This window comes from Lepus europaeus, chromosome 12 (genome assembly GCF_033115175.1).
Source record: "Lepus europaeus isolate LE1 chromosome 12, mLepTim1.pri, whole genome shotgun sequence".
Lineage (NCBI taxonomy): Eukaryota > Metazoa > Chordata > Mammalia > Lagomorpha > Leporidae > Lepus > Lepus europaeus.
Genome location: NC_084838.1, coordinates 68,832,421 through 68,850,960, shown reverse-complemented (window position 1 = coordinate 68,850,960; position 18,540 = coordinate 68,832,421). Strand labels below are relative to the sequence as shown.

Sequence of the window (18,540 nt, the reverse complement as noted above, 5' to 3'; positions counted from 1 at the left end):
CTAGTGGACTGCAGACAATATGCAGGATGAGGAATGACACATCCTGAGTCTCTGGCTCACCAACACTGTTGCTTGGTAGCCAGAGAAAACACCATGGTTTCCTTGTTAACTGTAGTTCTTTAATTTCCAGGAAATAATAGTTATGTTAGTTCTTTGAAAATGCTCTGTGCAGAAACAACGATTCAATGGAAGTAACTGCACATCCCCAAACTCTTTCCCAAAAACTCATGCATTTTCTTTGTGTCTCAGGAAATGTGAGCTCTCCATAGGTACTGGAATGAAAGTAAGCCAGAGTTTATGCCAGATTTGCTGGTATTCATGCAAAAGTTAACAAGCAATCTCTCCTTTAGGGTTCAGTGACCCTAATGGGTTATCTATACCATTAGAAGACAGTGATGAAGATAATATCCAAATCATTTATATGGTTTTAGATTGCATCACATTGTTATTATTGTTCTTAAAAAAAACCTCCTTTCCTTCTTTGATGGCCACGTTCTTTCCACTGGGATCTCACTCATAGAGATCTTTCATTTAGGTCTTCTTCTTCTTTTTTTTTTTTTTTTTCCTTTTCCATGGTATCTTGGCTTTCCATGCCTAAAATACTCTCATGGGCTCTTCAGCCAGATCCGAATGCCTTAAGGGCTGATTCTGAGGCCAGAGTGTTGTTTAGGATGTCTGCCATTCTATGAGTCTGCTGTGTATCCCACTTCCCATGCTGGATCTTTAACTCCCTTTTTGATTCTATCAGTTAGTATTAGCAGACACTTGTCTTGTTTGTGTGATCCCTTTGATTCTTAGACCTATCAGAGCCATCAATTGTGAACTGAAATTGATCACTTGGACTAGTGAGATGGCATTGGTACATGCCACCTTGATGGGATTGTGTTGGAATCCCCTGGCACATTTCTAACTCCATCAGGAGGAGAGAACTTCCACTTTGACTATGACCCTATCAGAATAAGATCAAAGTCAGCGAACTCTAAAGGCTTCCATAGCCCTGGCAACTTATGACTAGAGCCTAGGGAGATTACTGACGCCATGAACAGGAGTGTCAAATTGTTAAGTCAGCAACAGAAGTCACTGTGTACTTACATCCCATGTGGGATCTGTCCTTAATGTGTTGTCTAATGTGCAGTGATGCTATAACTAGTACTGAAACAGTATTTTTACACTTTGTGTTTCTGCATGGGTACAAACTGATGAGATCTGTACTAATTATATACTGAATTGATCTTCTGTATATAAAGATAATTGGAAATGAAAAAAAAAAAGACCTGGTGTTAAATTGGAAATGGCATAGAAAATTAATTAATTTTTTAAAAAAATATTATGTAGGATCTCTGTCTTTAATGTGCTGTACACTCTTATTTAATGCTATAACTAGTACTCCAACAGTATTTTTTTTCACTTGGTGTTGCTATATGGGGGCAAACTGTTGAAATCGTTACCTAATATATACTAAACTGATCTTCTGTATATAAAGAGAATTGAAAATGAATCATGATGTGATTGGAAGGGGAGAGGGAGCAGGAAAGGGAAGGGTTGTGGGTGGGAGGGAAGTTTTGGGAGGGGGAAGCCATTGTAACCCATAAGCTGTACTTTGGAAATTTATATTCATTAAATAAAAGTTTAATTAAAAAAAAGCCTTTGTGCTTCAAGTACAGACAATTCAATTACTGAAAAAAAAAAAACAAACCTCGAGTCAGTTTAATACTACTTCTCAAAATTTAAAGTACTAGAAATATTATATCTTATTTTTCTAAATAAATTTCTCTCTGAGCCCTCCATCAACAAGGCAAGAAAGTACTCTTAATCCCTTCTCCTCCCTTAGGTTACATAATCTACAGTTCACAAAGCCTCAAATCTAAATATCCAAGTACTACAGGCATAAATACATCAGTTCCACATTAGTTCTCGTCATCCTGAAGGCATTTCACCTCTGGTTCCACAAGGGTATAGGACTTCATGATAGGGAGGAAAGCTCTCTCCAAACTCATTCCCTTCCCAGTTTCCAGCAAGCGCCTCTGTAGTGTCAGATTATTTTCTTCTCCTCTCCTCTTCCCCACATCCATAAACAAAGTTTTCTTCCCCAAACAATCCATCTTCTTTCATTCATGGATCTAGCCAGGAGTTATAATATGGGATCCTTGGGATAGATTCATTCAGAAGTACTTTTTTTTGGACTGAACAGTACTATTGCTATTTTTGTAGCTGAAGCAAATTTTTAAAATTAAGAAATTTTAAATAAAAAATCTACATATATGGTTTCTGTCAAAAAATGCAAAGATCATTGAAATGCTGGGCCCATATCCATGCATGGTAACAGCTGATCAAAACTAAGTAGAAGTCAGCTTCTATAGCTTGAATTCATCCATGGAAGATACATGGTTATAGTGCAGTGGCTTTGACTATCCAGTGGACAGTAAGGAACCACTAAAAATGTTTAACTGGGTAATGATGAGATATTTTTACCTTATACAGAGATTGAATTGGTGATGGTGTGAAGACAGAGGGGGCAAAAGAAGAAACTGGTTAGAGGTCTACTTCATTTATTGAGGGGAACAGTGATGAAGGCCTGACCTAAGACAACAGAAAGGAAAGGAAAGAGTAGACCTCAGATACATTTGAAAGGTGAAGTCAATGGGAATAAACTGAATAAACTGAGGGATGGAAATAGAGGGGAAAATGGAAAAATGCACATTTGCTATTATGAGCATATTTTGGTTTGCAGTAGGTCATCCAGGTAGAGATGTCCAGCAATTGGGAGGATATATATAGGTATGGAAAGAAATGCTTTAAAATAGCTGATTTTTTTTTTAAAGATTTGCTTATTTGTTTGAAAGGCAGCCACAGAGAGATCTTCCAGCCACCAGTAAACTCCCAAAATGACTGCAACCACTGGACCTGGGCTGATCCAAAACCTGGAGCCAGAAGATTATTCCAGGTCTCCCACATGGGTACAGAGGTCCAAGTACTTGGGCCACCTTCTGCTGCTTTCCCAGGCACATTAGCAGAGAGCTAGATTGGAAGTGGAGCATCTGGGTCTTATACCGGCACCCATATGGGATGCCAGCACCACAGGCCGTGGCTTTACCTGCTATACCACAGCACCAGCCCAAGAAAGCTGATTCTAAACACCCTATGGAGAAAGGGTAACAGATAGAAAGCTCAAAGAAAAAGATCAAAGATTGACTTAGAATTTGGGGAGTTGTGAGCCTCTAAAAATATAGTTGAAGTTATGAGAAAGCAAGATTTCCTAAAAAGGGAGTTTAGTGAGAGAGGAGAAATCAAAGGACAAAACCTTGATCAACATCAACCTTTTAGGAACAGAGGAGAAGTAAGAGACTGAGGCAGATTAATCAGAGAGAAACAAAAACAGCCTACGGGGCCTGGTTGTTACCCTGAAGTCAGCCACCACACACACATCAAGGGCAGTCAGCAGTGAGAAGGAATCTTGGTGAATTAGGGATCTGAAGAGGAAATGAAGGTGCAGTGATTCATATCCGTAGTTTCTGTCAGTCATATCAGAATGATTTCCAGGCCCCGCCCCTTTTACTCACCAGAAATGCCTGAGCAAATATATGCTGTGGACACGGTCAGAGTAGCTGTGATAACCTCCTTCAAAGCCACCCCGAGCCTCTGCCCTCATCAGATAGCAGGCAGGAGACAGGAAGTATTAGTGGCCTTCAGATAAACTTGAGCTGGCTCTCTGAACCCAGTGTAGTGCTCTCTCCTGCAAAGTCCCCATGTCCACGACAGCTTTGCTTTTTCCATTCCAAAACACAAATTTCAGCTGTGAGACATCAAAGTATATTTTTTCCAATATAGTCTTTTCAACTTTGTATGTAATCATCCTCCCCATGAAATATTTATACGCAGTGTTTTTCCCACTAGATTTTAGTCCCTATTCCTATTATCTTTAACTGCCTTCTTAATTCCTTAACCCCTTAAAATCATAGTTCTAGAAGGTACAGTAATGTTACAGCGTTCAAAACTAGATATGAATAAATAAGTAGTCTTCCTCTGTTAAGATAGTTAAAGATACTCACAGTCAGCTGCTCTTCTGAACTGAAGCAAGAAATGGATAATTTAGGGATTGGCGCTGTGTTGCAGTAGGTTAAGCCTCCTGTCTGTGGTGCTGGCATTCCATATGGGCGCCGGTTTTAGTCCCGCTGCTCCTTTTCAGATCCAGCTCTCTGCTATGGTCTGGGAAAGCAGTCAAAGATGGCCCAAGTGTTTGGGCCCCTGCACCCGTGTGGGAGACTAAGAAGCTCCTGGCTTTGCTTCAGCTCAGCTCCAGCCACTACAACATTTTGGGGAGTGAACCAGCGGATGGAAGACCTTTCTTTCTGTCTCTCCTTCTCTCTGTTCCTAACTTTACCTCTCAAATAAATAAAATATTTTTTAAGAAAAGAAATGGATAATTCAAAATAGCTAATAATAGTTCATTCCACTTGACTTTAAAACATATTATCAGGAAGGTAAATCTTCTGGAGGATCTTAAAAGTCATATAATCAATCTCCAAGTCAAAAGTAATTATTTTCTTACTGCGAATGTTTAAAATTTGACTATATTATATAAATTTTTGGTAATTCACTTACTATAATGTTGAAAATAGATCCTATGACTCATGTGTTATAATTTTCAGAATTACTAAGTATCAAATTTAGTTTACTATTTGAGACTTAAATTTTTCTGTCTAAATGAAATAAGAATTAGTGAATTAATAACTTTTTCAAAATAGTTGTTGTAGAAAATGAATATTATGTTTTCATTTAATTTCCATTAACTTTCAAAAAATATTTTAAAAGCAAAGTGATAGAGAGAGAGAGGGAGAGACAAAAAAAGAAAGAGATCTTCTTTTTCTTTTTTCTTTTTTTTTCTTTTTTTTTTTTTTTTTTTTTTGACAGAGTGGACAGTGAGAGAGAGAGAGACAGAGAGAAAGGTCTTCCTTTTGCCATTGGTTCACCCTCCAATGGCCGCCGCGGTAGGCGCGCTGCGGCCGGCGCACCGCACTGATCCAATGGCAGGAGCCAGGTGCTTCTCCTGGTCTCCCATGGGGTGCAGGGCCCAAGGACTTGGGCCATCCTCCACTGCACTCCCTGGCCACAGCAGAGAGCTGGCCTGGAAGAGGGGCAACCGGGACAGGATCGGTGCCCCGACCGGGACTATCTGCTAGTTCACTCCTCAAATACCCACAAGGGCCAGGGCTGGGGCAGGCTGAAGTCAGAAGACCACAATTCCATCCAGGTCTCCCACATGGGTGGCACGGACCCAAGTACTTGGGCCATCATTTGCTACCTTCTCAGGTGCATTTGTAGGAATCTGGATCAGAAGTGGAGTAGCCAGGGACGTAGCCAGGGATGGGAAATAGCATTTCTATATAGGATGTGAGCATCTCAAGTGGTGGCTTAACTTGCTCTGCCACAACATCTGTCCTTATTTATTTATCTGTATTTATTTGAAAGGCAGAGAAAGAGAGAGATCTTCCATCTGCTGGGTTACTACGAAAAAATCCCACTACTGCTAGGGCTGCGCCATGCCAAAGCCAGGAGCCTGTAACTCCACAGGTCTCCTATGGGCATCAGGGACTCAGATACTTCAGCCATTATCTGCTGCCTCCCAGGATGCATATTAACAGGTAGCTGGAATGGAAGCAGAGCAGCCAGGACTTGAATCTTGCTCTCGATATGGGACATGGGTGTCCTTAACCCGCTGCCCCTGATTGGCTTTGTTACTTCATATAATTTAACTTGAATTTGCATTTTATCAGTCCCTCAAATCACAAAATAGCATTTTCTAAGATGGAAACAGAATAAAAAGAACACCTTGAGCAAATGTCATGACTACAAAGAATCTCAAATGATCATCTGTAAAATGAGGATAATAATGCCTACTATTAGCCTAGTGTTTGGCTCACCTTGGATACTTAGTATATGGTTGTTATTTTAATATCAGTAAGCTTAATAGACTATCCCTCCAAAGTTATTCAAAGTGTACCCTAGATAAGTAGAAAAGATATCAGATTTCATGTAACTATAATAGTTCCTCCTCAAAGATTGATACATGTTGGATGTAGGCCCGTTGTCACTCATGTGGAATTCTGAAAACCAACATTTTTTTCTAGAGACCCAAAATTTTTCAGAACTCATTTGACATCAAAACATGGTCTGAACTCATTTGTCAGTTAAATCCTGACCTGAACTAAAATGAAGTCTATTCTGCTTTGTGTGAATTTTCCTATGTTTCACTATAAAAGCAATTAATTTTTAATCATTTGTTGTTATTTTAGTTGTACCTAGTTATGGAGTGCTACACTCAGGGTTTGTAAAAAGATGGATGGACAGAAGGAAGCAGTATCACATTTTTTTCAATTGTTTATAGGGTCCCAAGAGGAGGCTGCAGAAGAAGAAGTCTGCCAAACGTACTATATGAAGCTACGCTCTGGCTTTACCATAGAAAAGAAGGCCTGTTACTTTAGGAGAGGAATCACCAAAAAGCCAGGTAAGGTACATTTCCTAGCAATAGTGATGGGCATCTATTTACCTTCAATTACCACAAATAAATACGTCATTTTCCCCCTCACCTGAGTTTTCTTTCTATAAAGGAATAAGGATGATGAATTGTTATTTGGCCATTTTATAAAGGGCATATAAAGAGTTTTTACTAGCACGTGAGAATTGGTTATATTATGATGTTAAATGAAAAAAGGATAAAAATTATATATAGATAAGTTTAAAATATTTTAAATTGGTTTTAAAAATTCAATGTAAATTAAAAGGTTAAGAGGGGTTGTGTTTTGAGTTTTGAGACTATAAATGCTTAGTTTTCTTCTTCCTGGTCTGTTCTGCTGGGTTGTATTGTACAGGCGTTACTGATCCCATCAGACCATGAGTGGTCAAAACCCTGTAGTCAGTAGCATTGTCAGCAAGCAGTCTTGACAGGGACTCATCAAAAGGACATGCGTGCAGAGTGGGAACTGACAGTTCACTTCTACCCAACCCCTATTCTGCAGGTGGAAAAGCCCAAGTCCAAGCTTTGTTGGAACCATCCTTCATTGAAGCACGCAGTACTGAAGAATACTTGGGACCTACCGGAACACAGGCTGCTCCAAGTGGTTACCTAGGTGTGACTGGTCACAAGGGTGGTGTGGAGGTTTAGAGGGAGGGAAGACACAGACTCCTGGCAGCCCCAAGTCTGTGTCTTCATATGTGTCAGAAATTTCTGTCCACTTGTAACTGATGTGCACAGTTAGTGGAATCTAAACTAGGTGTAAGATAGCCAATCACAACAGTGCACATGCATTCTGTAGTCATACGCCATCGTTAACTGGAAGTGCTTGCTTTGTATTAGAATTCTATATACATTATTCCTGGTGAAAATATATTATTCTTTGAGTTAAAAAATATTATTCCTCCCAAACGCCAACATTTTGACCATGAAGGGAAGGAAGAGCTAATATATTTTTTAAATATAATTTTAACACAATATATCTTAAAGAGTATTTAAAATGATTTTAAATATTACAACTTATTTCTGCAAAGTTCCAAACTGATAGCGACTACCAAGAAGTGCAGAGATAATCATAATAAAACCTGGCTAAGAATTGCATGTTACCAATTCAGGCATTTTTCCTAATATAATGTCTTAGGTTCCCAAAAGCAGTACTACAGTTTCTCACTGTTTTAAAATCATTTTTCAGAAGTTCACATACAAATTCAATGTTTAACATTACTCTTATATTTTGTATATTACTGTTCTTAGCATAATTCTATAATATAAAGAAAGCACTTCTTTTTTCTAGGCTTCATATTGGTAGCCCTTAAATTTGCTTCAGTTTCTCCCAACATACTTTAAAAATATTAACACTTTCCATGTGTGCTGTGAGCTCTGCTCTAAAAATGTCCTTGTTCTTTAGCCCAAGGATAGACTGAGGCTCACACTCGTATTTCCCTAAACTACTGGAAGTCTCTGAGTGATTCCACCCCTTCTAGATGGGCATCATATGCCTATAATCTGTCAGAGCCCTTCTTACTTACAGTCCCTAATCCCGGGGAACCAGGATTTAAAGATTTCCTCAGCCAATGCCTGTCACTGTTCCAGCTTCTTTCTTCCCACCAAACCCCATAAGCACATTAACATGGTTTCCCAGGGCCTTCACTCAAACTAGTACCTTTAATCTCATTCAGGTTCACACTTCAGCCAAAATAAAAAATCTTATGAGGAAGCATTTCAAAACATAGTTCATGAAAATAACTGTTCATGGGAACTACTATTTGGAATTCTTATGATGGTAATTTCATTTGTTACAGAATATCCTGCTTCTCTGAGTACATACAATGATAAATCAGTTACTTTTACTTTGGTGGATAAAAGTTATGTGATCAATGTTGGAGACAAGGGGAAAAAACAAAAGAAAGGTAGACTATTTCTTTTGTCTATAATGATGTAATGATGACAAGTAAAAATAAATAAATAGTTAAATAAATAAATCAATGCCAAGCCATAAACAAGACAATAACTCAGACACAACAAATGGATTTTCATGCTGTGTGCTAACTCAAAGGCGCTGGCAATGGACACCTGAACATCACTATGTTGAGAAGGCTTCATAAGCTTAATCATGGCTCATGAGGGAAGAACACTGATCCTGAGAAGTGGCATTTCTTGTGAACTATGGAAAGAGGGACCATATATTTGCTATCACTTCAATTATTCACTGTATCTTTCCAGTCTTATCAATGTATAACCTTTGTAGAAGAATATGCCAGGGATAGCAGCAGCATTTTAAATGTTTTAGTAATAGTTTTGTTGCAGAATTCATCAGAGCATACTCATATCTTGACACCTTTCTCAAGATCATAAAAGTTTTGCTTTTATTGATATGTAATAAAAGGGAAGATAGTCTGTTGTTTAATACATATCTACTAGAACTGAAACTTTTTGAAAAAATTACATCTCATCCAAGTGATTTGATTCATTCTCTTTCAGACAAGGTGTTACTGCGTTACTATGAGTCCCCGTACTCCTTAAGTGAATCAGGTAATTTGAAAAGGCCTGGGTAGCTATGGGGCTTGAATTCTTACGTTTGATGTAACTATGAATGAAAATGCTCCATGAGGCCGGCACCGTGGCTTAACAGGCTAATCCTCCGCCTTGCGGCGCCGGCACACCGGGTTCTAGTCCCGGTTGGGGCGCCGGATTATATCCCGGTTGCCCCTCTTCCAGGCCAGCTCTCTGCTGTGGCCCGGGAATCTCTGCTGTGGCCCGGGAAGGCAGTGGAGGATGGCCCAAGTGCTGGGGCCCTGCACCCGCATGGGAGACCAGGAGAAGCACCTGGCTCCTGGCTTTGGATCAGCGAGATGTGCTGGCCGCAGCGGCCATTGGAGGGTGAACCAGCAGCAAAAAGGAAGACCTTTCTCTCTGTCTGTCTGTCTCTCTCTCTCTCTCACTATCCACTCTGCCTGTCAAAAAAAAAAAAAAAAAAATGCTCCATGAGGAAAGAAGGCAGTCTCAAAATGACCCCTCCAATTCAAGCTCGTGGTAAAATAAATTCTTAGAAGATATTACTCAATCCCATCAATTTTATAGTTTAACAGGATAAACATTTACTTACATGTAATAAAGATCCTAAATAATGGTGGCTTAAACTAGACGAAACTTTATTTCTGTCTTAGCCATGGCTGGAGTGGCAGTTCTGCTGAAAAGTTCTGTAGGGATCTAGGTCTTTCTGTCTTGTAACTCTGCCAACATCTGTATGAATCAAGATGACCTGTCACCATGACAATGTCCAATCAGAAGGACGAAGGCAGGTGTGTGTGTGTGTGTGTGTGTGTGTATATATATACACTTTTCCCTTTAAAGCACAACCTGAAAATTGTACATGATAATTCCACTTCACATTGGTCAGAGCTTAGTCCTAATGTTATACTCAGCCACAAGATGGCAGGATGGGAAATGTTCTATTATTGCATGAGAAGGGTAGGTGGATATGGGCCATTGAGGCAACAACTATTAATGGCTTTCTACAAAGAAATCAAAGCTGATGTCCAGAAAATGTTCAAAAGAATCACAATTCTCTATTTAAAAAGCATTTCTAGGGGCCAGCAATGTGGCATCGTGGGTTAAGACACTCCCTGCGATGCCAGCATCCAAGGGTGCTGGTTCAAGTCCCAGCTGCTCCATTTCTTATCCAGTTCCCTACTAATACACCTCAAAAAGCAGTTGAAAATTGCTCCAATGCTTGGGGCCATACCATCCATGTGTTAGGCCTGTATGAAGGTCCTAGCTCCTGTCTTTGGCCTGGCCCAGCCTTGGCTATTGAGGCTATCTGGGGTGTGAATCAGCATGTGGAAGAGCGCTCTCTCTCTCTGTCTGTCTCTCCTTCTCTCTCTGTGACACTGTCTTACAAATAAATAAATAATTTTTTAAAAAGAAAGCATATTTTTAAAAACTAACTCCTCAGGCCGGCGCCGTGGCTCAATAGGCTAATCCTCCGCTTAGTGGCGCTGGCACACCGGGTTCTAGTCCTGGTCAGGGTGCCGGATTCTGTCCCGGTTGCCCCTCTTCCAGGCCAGCTCTCTGCTATGGCCCGGGAGTGCAGTGGAGGATGGCCCAAGTGCTTGGGCCCTGCACCCGCATGGGAGACCAGGAGAAGCACCTGGCTCCCGCCTTTGGATTAGCGCGGCAGCCATTGGAGGGTGAACCAACGGCAAAGGAAGACCTTTCTGTCTCTCTCTCTCTCACTGTCCACCCTGCCTGTCAAAAAATAAAAAAAATAAATATTAAAAAAAAAAACTAACTTCTCTCATTCAAGGGGTTTAGAAGTACCCACTACTTATCTAATAATGTCTCCTTAATTTCATTTGGTATAAATATTTCTGAGATTTCTTGATGAATGAAGTAGTCTTCACATGACATCTTAAATTCATTTTCTGGGTGTTAAATTCATTTAAATTAAGAGGAGTTACAAGTCTTTTATAATTTGCAGATAAAATAATATCTACCATGTACAAGTAGATTTTTTAAGTATACATTACGGAATCATTAAATCTAGCTAATTAGCAAATGCATTACCTCTCATGGTTTTATTTCAATTGTAAGGTGATGGCGTTGATGGTAAGATGTTAATGGTAAACATGAGTCCAACAAATGACGTACATCTCTTGCTTCATGCCAACAAGAAGAAGCACTCCGTGGAGGTAACAGAAACATGATTACATAACTGCCTTGAATGACTTCATTCATTTGTGTAGATTTCAGTGTTCGGGGACTTTTTTTCTGTGTGGTATTGTACATAAAACATAAGCAGTTATTACTACTGACTTGCTTCTGAAGGAGGGAAAGGAGGGAAGTATAATGTATAGTCTTGCTGCTAAAACTCCGATTTCCTTCACCAGCACAGAATCCCTGAGAGCTTGTTAGAAATGCAGAGTTTAAGGCTCCCCAATGACTGAATCAGAATTAGCATTTTAACAGATGTCCAGGGGATTCGTATGTACATTAAAGTTTGATAAACACTGCTGTGTAGAATGATCTGAAATCCTTTCTATTTAGCTTTAAGAACTACTATGTTCTTCCAGGAAGTATTTCTTCATAAAATACAATTTCCTTAGGCAAATACAAAAATAATTTTAGATTCTAAGTCTGAAAAAAAAGAGGGCCATAAACATTTCTACATCCAAGAATTTGGCTAGCCAACAATCTACATTCTGATCACAGGATTCACTGTACATTCTTCACTTAGTAATTGGCAGCATTATATTGGTCATAAGGACAAATTATAAATATCTTAAAGAACAAATAAGCCAAAAGTAGAGGCAAAGAAGAAAATACAACAGCATAATACAGATGATAAATTATATAGATAAGTGGGCCAGTGCTGTGGTGTAGTGGGTAAAGCCGCCAATCACTGTGTTGGTATCCCATATGGGTGCCAGTTTGAGTCCAGCTGCTCCACATCCAAACCAGCTCTCTACAATGGCCTGGGAAAGCAGAAGATGGCCCAAGTCCTTGGGCCCCTACACCCACATGGGAGACCCAGAAGAAACTCCTGGCTCCTGGCTTCAGATAGGCGCAGTTCTGGCCATTGCAGCCACTTGTGGAGTGAACCAGCAGATTGAAAATATTTCTCTCTTCCTCTGCCTCTCTGTAACTCTGGCTTTCAAATAAGTAAATAAATCTTTTTTAAAAATTATATAAACAAAATTATAAAGCTAACTAAAATCGCTGTGTAAGGCATTGTTAACATATATAGTGGATGGTTACCAGAATTTTCATTAACAAACTATTCCTAAGTGTACATAACAGAATGTCTGGTATATGTAACTACTGAATAATAAGAGCTAATATTGAGCTCTATTTATTGCATATAAGGTGCATGCTAAATGTTTTCCAATGAGTATCTCATTAATTCTCACAGTAACTCTTTGATGGAGTTATATTGGAGAGCTATTGCTGCATAATAAACCATCCTCAAAACATAGTGGTTTAAAATAATGATCAGTCATAGTACTCATATGTATATAGTAAGCTGGAAATTGAATTAGAAAAACTGGATAGACTAAAAAATGAAGACTTGAGAGTGAAAGCGACATGCTCAAGGTCTCAGAGATAGTATGCAACAAAAGAGGAGAACAAAACCAGGATTGCTAAAAACAGACCCAGTCATTTGAAGCCATACTACCCTTCTAAGTATACTATCAGTGAATCAAATCAAATCCTGCCCTCTACCCTTTGCCTTTTACCGATTTCTTCTTCCCTCTCCTCCTTTACTCAGTAAACAGACCTGCTAGAAATAGCATGAACACTTATCCCCATTATAGGATCTAAAACAGGAAGGGGGAGTTGACTCTGGATTACCATTTACATACTGATGGCTGTTTTTCCTGTTTCTTCAGTTTCACAGGGATGAAAAAAGATTATCGGACCTAGCTTTCTTTGTCGTTCATAAGGAGTCCTCGGAATGTGTTTCATTTGAATGTAAAAGCATTCGCGGAACATACTTAGGAGTAAAAGATAATAACCTTGGCCTAATACAAGGAAAGAATCCAGGCAGTGAGAATATTCTGTTTAAGCTCTCTTAGGCGTAATGTAATAGAAAACTGGATCCTAGCTTCAGTAGCCTACATACTACCACTGGAGGAGGAGTAAGAGATAAAGAAACACACAATATCTAAGAATGAAGAGTACTTCGAATGATGTGGAATGGTTTCTTTATTATGTGTGGAATTTTTTCTAATCCTTTAGTTCTGTGTTTATATCCCTGTGTATCACCATATATTCAATACAAGTATGATAATATTAAATAGGTTATTGAGGGGTGGGTGTTAGGAAACAGCCGTTAAGTTGCCACTTGCAATACCCACATCCCATATCAGAATCCCTGGGTTTGAGTCTCAGCTCTGCTTCTGATCCAGCTTTCTGCTATTTCACACCCTGAGAGGCAGCAGGTAATAGCTCAATTACTTTGGTGTCCGCCACCCACATGGGACACATGGATTGAGTTTCAGTCTCCTGCCTTTAGCTGGGCCCAGCCCCAGCTGTTGCATGCATCTGTGGAGTGAAACATTAAATGGAAGATACCTCTCTCTCTTCCTCTTCCTATTCCTACATCTCTTCCTCCTTCTCCTCCTTTTCTTCTCCTCTTCTCTGCCTCCTCCTCCTTGTTCTTTTCTCTCTCTTTCTCTGTCTTACTTTCTCTTTTCAAGTAAATAGTATATTGATAAAGAAATTTCCAAAGAGATATAGATTGACCTTTATTTTTTTTCTACCTTGAGCCCATAAAGAATTTTACATTTAGAGCTGACACCTCCAGCAAAAAGCAAGGTCCATAGCTGAAGTCTCTCTTTATATAGGGGTCCATTTTAAAGAGCTATATAAGGAAATCACTGTCCTTGGTTCCAAACAATAGATTCAAACACTAAAGCTGCTACTAAAAAGATTATATGCAGCACAGCTTGACCATTTCTCAACTAGAATAAGGCACTAAGTTAGTTTATAGATGTTCTAAGTAACACTCCGATTAACAGTTTCTAGCTTTCAAGGATTTGCAGAACTTCAAATGTCTACATGTCTAGGGAGGTATTATAAATGTATGAAAAGGTAAGGATAATTGAAAAATTATGAAAAATAAATCCAGCTTTAAAAAGTGATAATTTTGCCTCTTATTGTTTCAGTTTAGATCATGATTTTATACACTGAGTTAACTTTAAGCAAACCATTCTTAGATTAGGAAGTGAAATAAACTTTAATTCACAAATATCATCGAAACTATTAGAATCGCTAACATATAAAAACTTTTTATAAAGAGTACTGAACTACAACATATGTTAGGGCATACAAGCAGCAAGGGATCAAAGTAAAATAGTGAGGCCAGAAGTCCCCTAACCTACTACAGCTCAGATGAGATACATAATTAACATTAACATTTCAATAATTGAATACCCCTCGTGTTTGTAGAATACCATATCCCTGTGATGCTGGTTTCCAAGGGATCTATGACTTTATATTCATCATTCCAGACAAAATTTATTCTAATCCTTGTACAACATATCCCTCTCTTATTTTTAAAATGTATTTTATGGGGGCTGGCATTGTGGCATAGCAGGTTAAGCCACCACCTGTGATGCCAGCATTCCATAAGGGCACTGTTTCATGTCCCAGCTGCTCTACTTCAACCCAGCTTCTTTCTAATGAGCCTGGGAAAGCAGTGGAATACAATTCAAGTACATGGGCCCTTGTCTCCTACATGGGAGACCTGAATGGAGTTCCAGGTTCCTGGCTTCCAGCTAGCCCAGCCTAAGTCCACAACAGTCCCAGGCCAGGCCAGAGGCTAAAAAGCAAGGAACCAGGAACCTAATCCAGGTCTCCCATGTGAAGCATGTGGATGGCAGGAACCCAACCACTTGAGCCATCACTGCTGCCTCCCAGATCTGAGCCAGAGCCAGGACTTGAAACAAGGTACACTGGGACCGGTACTGTAGCATAGCGGGTAAAGCCACCGCCTGGAGTGCCGGCATCCCATATGGGCGCTGTTTGGAGTCCTGGCTGCTCCGCTTCCAATCCAGCTCTCTGCTATAACCTGGGAAAGCAATGGGAAAAAGCCTGGGAAAACAATGGAAGATGGCCCAGGTCCTTGGGCCCCTTCACCTGCATGGGAGATCCAGAAGAAACTCCTGGCTCTTGGGTTTAGATAGGCTCAGCTCCAGCCATTGCGACCATTTGGAGAGTGAAGAGCAGATGGAAGACTTTCTCTCTCTCTCTCTCTCTCTCTCTCTCTCTGCTTTAGCCTCTCTCTCTGACTTTCAAGTAAATAAATAAAATCTAAGAAAAGAAATGAAATGAAAATAAACGAAATAAAAGAAATGAAATGAAATGAAATGAAATGAAAAAAGAAAACGAAGTACTCTGATATGGGATGCTGGCACCTTAACTAATGTGTTAACTGTTACAACAAACTCTTGCCTCATACGGATCTTTTGTTCCCAGCTTCTTGGTGACTCTGCTCATTGTAGAATATTCATTTAACTTCTGTCCCTTCTTTAGTTCTTTTGACCAACCTTCTCCTTAATATGTATTTCCTATCTCTTGAGCTTCATTTTCATTTAGTCAGACCTCAGAGGGCCAATAACCAGGTTCTGCTTTGTCTACATAACATTGTTAATGTTACATAAACTATTGATGGCAATAGTTTTCATTAAATATCTTTGTGTTTTACTAAGGTAGCAAAATCTATACTCAACCATATAATAACTTTTCAACTACTAAAGGAATAGTTTTTGCTTATTTTAAAACTTTATTTTAAACCAATTTCTATAATAATTTTAATAGACAACATTTAACTGACAAATGTAGTAACAAGAAACTGATGAAATAGGATATTTTCTGAAAGTATAGGTTTTCTAATTCCTAATTGGTTGTGACTTATTGCATATATTTGTTGCTGGTCTCTGAGATAAAAGTGCTTAGAATTATTATATAACATTGCACAATTATAGAAAACTACTTTGTAATCCATAAGCTGTACTTTGGAAATTTATACTCATTAAATAAAAGTTTAATAAAAAAAAAAGAAAACTACTTTGCTAACAACTTTACTATAAAAACATAAAGGAGAACCTGTATTATCTCCCCTGAAAAACACTAAATATTGATTATGCCTCTGCATTGTATATTAAAATGATTATTATTAAGTAACTAAATATATTCATTATATTTTTATACTCTTGAATAAAAAGTATTTTTCAAAAGTATGTGTGGCCATAATGATTTTTATCATAAAATCACTCAATATTCTGAAATCCTTAAGTGAAAATAAGCATACTTCAATCTATCAATGTTGGTATCTAGAGTATATTAGTTTTCTGATATTTTGGTGATTCAAAACTAAGTATAATAATGGTGTTATTTTAAATGGCTTTTAGATAAGATTGTCCATAAATTTAAGCTGCTAAAATCAATCAAAGACACATTTTAATTTGTATGACCTGAATCTGTGTATCATATGTTTTAAACTTGTTGGTAGAAAGAAACTAAAAACATTTTAGATGGTTGTGCTTAAGTTTACTGGTTAAACAAACTACACCATGTTAGATATTTAAGACATGTTTTCAAATACATGATTCTTAAAATTTATAGAAGGCATTGGACCTTCTGGTAAATGTTTTATTAAGTTCTTATCTAAGGGTTGAAACGGTTTGCTAAGTATTCATGTAATATTGCTATTGTCAGCAAGTGATCTAGGACTTGCTCCCTCATTTCTCTATTCTAAGCCCAACTTGTTCTTTCACTTCTCTATTCTCTTCAAGGTAGGGAACTAATTCTATTATGAAGGAATCTGTGGGACGCACAATTTAATCTTTAGACCTTATAAGAGATGGCTGACATTTTTCTGTAATAGCATAGCCAAAATAAGAACTTAACTAATAATCTCATAGCTAGATTCACATCGCCATCAGCGAAGTATATAGTAAGTAGAAAAAAAAACCTCCTTTCAGACCAAAGGGAAAGAAAGTTTTTAAGTGAGAATATAATTTTCCTCATGGGCATTGTCTACCTTAGAAAAACTACTACAGAACATGCCTGTGACTATAGACTTGTAGTTCAGGCCACCGAAGATTAAAGATGGGACATGGGCACTCCCTTGACTTGCATCCTCTGGTCTGCTTTAACACAAACCAGGAGGAAAAGAAAGCTAGGCATCAGAAGCAATGGGTGGCAGGCCTATTAATGGCTGATCTGTGCAGTGATCTGCCCTCAAGGAGACCCAACAGGCCAGTCCACTGCAGTGGCTTTCAATGTGGTAAGCCTGGGCTTCAGCAGAAGTCAGCTTGTGAAGAGCCCTGGCAGCTCTGCCAAGAGTTGGATCACTGGAAATGGACCTGCCCTGGAATCGAAGGATGCCCAGGTCAGAGCCACAGATCTTATTGGCTCCAAGCTGAAAAGCCCTTCACTCAGCCCAACTTCCAAAGTGACCACTGCAGCTGAGGGGATGGTCAAGTAGGGTCAGCAACATTGCAGGCAGAACTGTAAATTTCTTGTTAGAGATGCCACCTGCCTTTACCTGGCCAGCTCTCCTCCCAGGCCAGCCAAGTAATGAAAGTCAACAGAGTGCCTTCCCCTAGGAGGTTCACACCTCCCTTAGGATATACCCCATGTGAAGAGATAGATAGGTCTGGGCCTCTTAACTTACAAGGCCTAAAACCCAACAGAGTATTATCAAGCCCCTTCTATCAGGTTCTATTTGCCTCTCAATCAGAAAAATTACTTGTAGCTTAGACAGCACCTTTCTTAGCTCCTCTAATAATGACTCTGTCCTTTGTTCTAGACCCTGTCTAGTGCACTTGAGCCTCATTCCTTTGTAATCATAACCTCTACTCTACCACCAATGGCTCTACTCCCAACCTGCGTGTACTGATGGTCCTCTTCCCCACTTAATGCTGTATAATTGTTCAGACCTGGTTAAGGCCACTCTTAGGATCATTGGTTACTATCCTCACCCTGTCTTTTATGACCTTATCTAAATATGATCAGAGTCGGGGAACTTGGAAGGCTTCCAGAGCCTTGGCAACTCATGACGACAGCCTAGGGTGGTTACTGGTGCCATAAACTAGAGTGTCAATTTGTTGGGTCAACAACAGGAGCCACTGTGCGCTTGCTCCTGATGTGGGATCTCTGTCCTTGATGTACTGTACATTTTGATTTAATGCTATAACTAGTACTCAAACAGTATGTTTCACTTTGTGTTTCTATGTGGGTGCAAACTGTTGAAGTATTTTATACTAAATTGATCTTCTGTATATAAATAGAATTGAAAATGAATCTTGATGTGAATGGAAGGGGAGAGGAAGCGGGAGAGGGGAGGGTTGCGGGTAGGAGGGAAGTTATGGGAAGGGGAAGCCATTGTAATCCATAAGCTGTATACTGGAAATTTATATTCATTAAATAAAAGTTAAAAAAAAAATAATGGTGTCTGGCACAAAGAAAGTTTTAGTGATTTTACCCAACATCAATCAGCCAACATGTGCCCACATCAGAAT

General features: G+C 39.1%; 1 protein-coding gene across 6 annotated transcripts in view; it reads left to right on the top strand.

Moving 5' to 3' along the window:
• IL33 (interleukin 33) overlaps positions 1-16,254 on the top strand; it is a 36,939-nt gene extending 20,685 nt beyond the window's left edge. For 5 of the 6 annotated variants that reach the window (XM_062208278.1, XM_062208277.1, XM_062208279.1 and 2 more), the window contains exons 3-8: positions 6,386-6,505; positions 7,017-7,127; positions 8,314-8,421; positions 8,993-9,043; positions 11,105-11,202; positions 12,901-16,254. In XM_062208278.1, coding sequence (XP_062064262.1) covers positions 6,386-6,505; positions 7,017-7,127; positions 8,314-8,421; positions 8,993-9,043; positions 11,105-11,202; positions 12,901-13,086 — 674 coding nt within the window. In that variant the 3' untranslated portion in view covers positions 13,087-16,254. The remainder of the gene's footprint in view (positions 1-6,385; positions 6,506-7,016; positions 7,128-8,313; positions 8,422-8,992; positions 9,044-11,104; positions 11,203-12,900) is intronic. The other variant, XM_062208281.1, reaches the window with a different exon arrangement.
• Positions 16,255-18,540: the final 2,286 nt, after the last annotated feature.